The 6,000-nt window shown below is 35.8% G+C and overlaps 2 protein-coding genes across 3 annotated transcripts in view; both read left to right on the forward strand.

The window, feature by feature from the left end:
* Positions 1 to 3,323, forward strand: part of ABCG8 (ATP binding cassette subfamily G member 8) — a 451,150-nt gene extending 447,827 nt beyond the window's left edge. For both annotated transcript variants that reach the window (XM_065754690.1, XM_065754699.1), the window contains exon 14: positions 3,310 to 3,323. The gene's annotated coding sequence lies outside the window, so the exon portion shown is untranslated. The remainder of the gene's footprint in view (positions 1 to 3,309) is intronic.
* The window catches only part of CAMKMT (calmodulin-lysine N-methyltransferase), a 195,059-nt gene that overhangs the window by 181,794 nt on the left and 7,265 nt on the right, over positions 1 to 6,000 (forward strand). Inside the window, exon 10 of the mRNA XM_065754724.1 lies at positions 5,098 to 5,229. Within this exon, the coding sequence (XP_065610796.1) occupies positions 5,098 to 5,229 (132 nt within the window). The remainder of the gene's footprint in view (positions 1 to 5,097; positions 5,230 to 6,000) is intronic.

Consider the following 6,000-nt stretch of genomic DNA (forward strand, 5'->3'; position numbering starts at 1 on the left):
CATATCTCAGTCTTCTAGGCTAGTAAAATAAACTTGAGTGACTTACAAGCAGAAAGAAGCTGTTATATGCATACATTTATAACCAATAAATATTCTTGAATCTAAATTAAAAAAGAGAGAGAGAGATCAAAAGGGGAATAGAAGAAAACACATGAAGGAAGTGTGTAAGAAATAAAAAGGATTTTTACCTTTCATGCTTGCCATACAAATCTTTCCGTATGGGAACGTTTCCACTTCAACACAAAGCTATTTAGTGTTAACAATGCTTTCTCCAAATTTTATTTAAGAGTTTCATTTTAATTTTTCTACGAGAGATTTTCTCTACATAAGGAATATAAGACTGGAACGTGCAAAGATTTAAGAAACTGAGTCATTTTAGCCATGTAAGTAATCCCATTCTTTACTAAGAGTGATCAGGTTTCTATTCTTGGTTCTGTCATGGACCTTCCTGAGTGACTTAAGGCAAGTTACTTAAGTCTGAATGATTTTAATGAGATGTGGATCAAAGCTGCCAGGCAGACAGGAGAAATGTAGTCACCCTGGGGGAAAAGTTACCCAGATATTTTTGTCAGTAAAAGCAAGGGAGATACAGGGAACTCCTAGCCAGTTATGCATTCTGATTTCGATGTTGCACCATCTGCTGCCACTATGCAATAATTTTGAGGACTAGAGGTGATTAGGAACACAAAGATTATCTCAATTTTTAAAAAGGCAAAAAAAATTTTTTTTCAGCTTGGATCAGTGCCCTCACATGGTTATTCAGCTATCGCTATAGGCCACTGCGCTGGCAGCATGAAAAGATGTTATGGAAGAAGACTATGGGCAGCAGGAAGCATATAAGAGATGTCCTGGTAACAGGACATCTAGAGTTTTAGCTAGAGTAGAGTAATAGTTATCAGTTGCTTTTTCTCCCACTGGTCATGGTAGTCTGTATTGGCAAAAGAATGTGTATGTGCATATATATGTATATGTACACACACACATTCATTCACTGGAATGGCTAACTCAAGTGTAGGAAGTGAATTAAAGCATGGTGAGGGTAAAGCAGCCTGAATTTTTCACCAGGGTATACATCTCAAGTCTGTAAACAGTCCAGGAATTATTAACCTGCCTTTAAACCAACACCAGCCTGTCTTTCTTGCTTGCAGTCAGCTAATTCGAATTCAGAATATGCCTTTTTGGGGCAATTCTTTGTGAATGTAAATGATGTAAAGGGCAATGGCTTTTTGTTTCTTGTCGTATGCATGGTGTGCATATTTTAGCACAGCCGATGCAGGAATTTTAGACAATGATTCCTTTCTCTCATCAGTAAAGCTATCTCCAGATATTCCAGCTCCATGCCACTTATTCCCACCTCCACATCATGGATGACCATATGAATGGTTATCCACCGATGGAATGGCTTTACAGATAACTGATATCCATAAATAAGAGGACAGCAAGAGATTTTGTGTGGTAGGAGCTGGAAGCGTGGACATCTTAAATGAGCTTTCTCATTAAGAAAAAAAAGGCATGCTAAAGAGAGATGCCATCAAGAATATGCTCTTACTTGAAAGACTCATGTCTTTCATATGCTCATTTGAGATCCCAGGAAAAGATGTAGTCACACTTAGTTATGATTTTTCCTGTTCTGTATTGCTCTGATTAAATCCAAGGATAACATCAGAGTGCATTTTATTTAATGGCACTATTCTTCACCATGTAAAAGAAAAATAAATACCAAACTTGTTCATTAGTTGTGATAATTAAGATTAGTTTATGGGCACTAGTTTATGCCCAAGATAAGCTGTAAACTGTTTTGATTAAGTACAATTTTCTGCATGAGTTAATTTGACTCAAAAGTAGAAGTTATATTTCATGATTAGTAATATTTTGGCAAATTGACAAAGAAACAAATTAAAGACCCATTTAGATGAAAGACATCTTTGTGGTGTTAACAACTCAGGTACAACTAGAATAAAAGAATTCTATAAAAATAATAGAGCAGAAAACTTAAAAATAAATAGAAAATAGGTATTCTAAAAACTGACTTGAAATTGAGCACAGATCATCTATTCTCACCGTTCTTTAAAGAATTTGCTATTTCCTTCTGCACTAAGGATATTATTTGGCATTATTTATTTGTGGCTAATGGCATCTTTGTGGCGTCATAACGTTGCAGAATTGTGTGTCTTCACTAACTTTGTTTTCCTGGAAAGAGGGATTCTCTTAATTTCAGTTGTCTGATTCATAGTATGGCTTCTTGGACATTTGTGTTGGCACAGGACAGAAGGACATGAATTCATGTAGGCAGAAATTTGCAGCTTGCAGAGTTCCTGGGGGCTGAAACTTCTTATCTGAATTTGTTACAGAGGCAAACATTATCTGAAAACCAGTTCCAAGAATCGGAAACTGGAATTTTTCATTAAAGAAATTAATCTTGAGGGTCATTATTGTATTCCTCTTGTAAGCAAGCGATTTGGTTTACATACATTTAATTTTACTGTTTACCTATCATTAAAATATACATTTAGTTTCACTTGCAGAATAAGCAGCTGTTTGCATATTTTTGTTAAAAAAAAAGTTTCTTTTTTTTTTTTTTTAATTTTGGATATGATTCCTTTGCCGTTTTTCCCCTCAAAATCCCAATGAAGATAATAGGATCTTATTAAAACAGGATGTAAGATTTTAAAAGTAGAAATGTAAATGCAATCCCAAACAACAGGTAGCAGAAATACGCAGATCAGGGAATTTATCAGAAACTGCTTTAAGCCGAGATTATGTTAGACTAGAATTGACCACAGTATTTGCCATCTTTTTATTTTATTGTAGTGATAAACTTAATCATGGTTCATTTTTTTCATTTTTTCTTTAATTTTTTTTTTTTTTTAGTTAGCAATGGCAAGATCCATCTTACCATCCATCCAAGTGTGTTTTAGACGTGCAGTAAATTCAATAGTGGAATGGCTTTTTATGCCAGCTAACGAGCAGGCCAAAAGGAACAGTGTGGTGATGTCTGTGAATGACCATTCTATTTTTCTGAAGCTACTTCAAGATTTTCAATCTGGTTTTAAGAGATATACCGTGTTACACTCTATTTTACTGTACTGCTCTTTCAAATTATATTTGAAGTATTTAGTCTATAGAGTGTGAGAAGGTCTGATTGCATAGTTTGCTGACTCCAAATTGAAGTCTAAGGGCAGCAGTGACAGTGTATGAACCTTACTTCCTCACTGAAGCTGCTGGAACAGTGACTGACCTTGAGCTTGGCACCTCAAGAAATTCAGAAAGTTCAACCACTGCTGAAATCCCCACAAATGGTAGTGTCAGTAAATGCCCTGGATGGGGTACACGTTTCCCATTACTGTGAAGTTGCTGGGGAAAATGAGGGACTCCAGGGGAGTCTCATCCTTCTGCTAGGAAGGGTCTCTGCAGAACAGCTTTCTAGAGAGCATAAATTGGTAGCAGGAAGAGGAGGATCCTCAGCTGAAGACTCCCTTTGCTACTGACTTCTGCCTGGTAACATAAAAGCATGCCAAGGATGTTTGGGGAGTTACGGCACATTTTACATTGATTGTGAATTTCCTGTGTTTAATGTTTTTCATCCTGAGCCTATATTCAGACCTAACATTTACATAAGCAATGCCAGTGCCTTTAAACCCCTTTGCACACAAAATTATTTAGCCACAAAATGGAAGTTATAGATACACAAATGAACAAAAATGAGTTGCTTTGGGTATTGCCCTCGGTCTCCTTTGTGCTTAAATTTCCCATGAGAGAGATGAGGATAACAGTATTTCCCTATCTCACGGAGACATTGTGAGAATAAATACAGTGCTATGGTATTAATGATTGCAGTCTTTTATGTACACATTAGTACCATAGACACTGACGTAGTTTTACTTGCTGCCTCACTGAGTGTTGTCTCAGTGTATGAGTGCATGTGCTGTGGCACATAGATATGTCATCTATCCTCCTCACTGTGTCAGCATTATAACTTTCCCAAATTCTTACTGACCTTCTTTCATTCGATCTTTTTATTATTTTTTTTCTAATACATAAAATTGCATTTTCTTTAGCCAAATGTTGTTTAACAGTGTATAATCAATTCTGTAATTCGATCAGACTCCTAAAAAAATTTTTTTTTGTCTACTTGGTTGCTTACAGCACCTCACAAATTACTCATAGCTGTCATTAACATGGAAGTTAAATAAAAGAACTCGCAGTAAGCTTTGTGTTCCCCTCAATTTGGTACGCTGTTTGTTGGTATTAACCTTTGTTTACAGCTCTTCAACCAGTTTTCATTCCAAGTGACAGAGCACAATACTCAGCCAATTAGAATTAATTTCGCAAATAAGATTTTAAAAGATGCTATTTGAAGTAGGTTAGGCTTGGGGTGAATATTTCGCACAGGCTGTCTAAAATCTTATCAGTTCAAGGTAAAGCATTTTTGTTTTCTTAAATACAGAAGGGTGAACAAACTTCTAGCTAATGGACTGTAACATATTGCCTGGGCATCATAAATGGCGTGATCATCTTGAAAGATCCCAAATTACTATGCAAGAATATTAAGTTGTGCTTTCAATGCAATTTTCCCATTTAGGGTCAAATCCAGTTGCACTGCTCAGGTAGTTTAAAATATCTTTTCTAAAAAAATTAATGATTGGGTCTCATTTGCCTTCCATTTTGCCCTGTTGTAATTCCACTGACATCAAGTGGGAGGTACTCTTCTATGTGTGAGGGTAAAAACAGAAAAATATTATTTACAGTCTTTGTGTGGTCATGAGCTATCAAATGGCTTTGCATTGAGGGTATGTTTTGTGTGCCTTTACTGAGTTTTAGCTAGGTAATTTGTAGCCGCTGCTATTATGTGAAAGGGAGCAGATGTGTTGCAGTTGGCAGTTCTCTACAGAATTTATTAGTTTCTGTTTTGCTTTTGTTTAATCACAGAAATATTGCACATTTCGAACAATGATTTATATTATCCTGTTTTCATACTTTACCAAAAGAACAATTGTTTTTTCCAGCCTGTGTATATTAAAAGCTAAGTCAGGTGCGTGTTATATCTCATTCCCGTCCAATTTAAAAAATGTATAAATTCTCTTTTTAATGTTCCAGGGAAAAGCAATGGTATTTGCTCCACACAGAGGGAATACTTTAAACCAGTTTTGCAATCTAGCTGAAAAAGCTGGTTTCTCTATCCAAAGACATGAAAATTATGATGAACACATTTCGAACTTCCACTCCAAGGTTAGTTTTCTGCTTGTGTTAGATAACACTTTAATCCGCATTGCATTTTGAAGAGATCATGGTCCTTTTGGCAGGTAACCTAAATGTTTGATTAAAGTACTCCTTAGGTGTGCTGTTTCTGAACAGCTATTTTTGTATCTGATTATTTTGTGTGGTAGAAACATCCTTTATCTCTGCATGTCTAGAAGAGTTTTGCAGAAGCATCTCCTGTTTACCCTTTTCATTCACAGAAATCTAATTTGTGAGAGTCCTTTTTTCTTGTTGTTAGCTGTGTATAAATATATGGCGTACCAGCATTTACATTTTAATAAAAAGCTTGCAACTTTTAAGTAGGTAAATACTGAAATGGACTGAAGTAAATAGGAGGTGAATGTCTAATTGTATCATATCGTGCCTTAAATCCTTATCTCTGCTGCTTTATGGCTGGGTCAGTTAGCAGCTTCAAACTGCTAAATCTCATACAGAATTTCACAGTTGTGGGGTTATATGTCAGATCGAGGCGCTACAAGATTTAGGTCAAAAGCACTTATCTGAACGTGATTTCTAAGCTTGCTTACATAAAGCTACTGTTATCAGTATCCTATTTTATTATTTATAAGTATAGAGTAATACAGGACATGAAGAGGAAGGTACTTCACAGAAAACTTTTTAGGAGTTTCTTATTTCCCTGTGGAGAAGTGCTTATCAGAATCATATTTATTACTTGCAATTCTGAGATCTCTATTTCATACCATAAAGAAATCCACTGTTGTAAGTCCATCTGGCCTTAGA

This window comes from Cyrtonyx montezumae, unplaced genomic scaffold (genome assembly GCF_038088225.1).
Source record: "Cyrtonyx montezumae isolate F1298 unplaced genomic scaffold, pur_monq_1.0 scaffold_0, whole genome shotgun sequence".
NCBI lineage: Eukaryota > Metazoa > Chordata > Aves > Galliformes > Odontophoridae > Cyrtonyx > Cyrtonyx montezumae.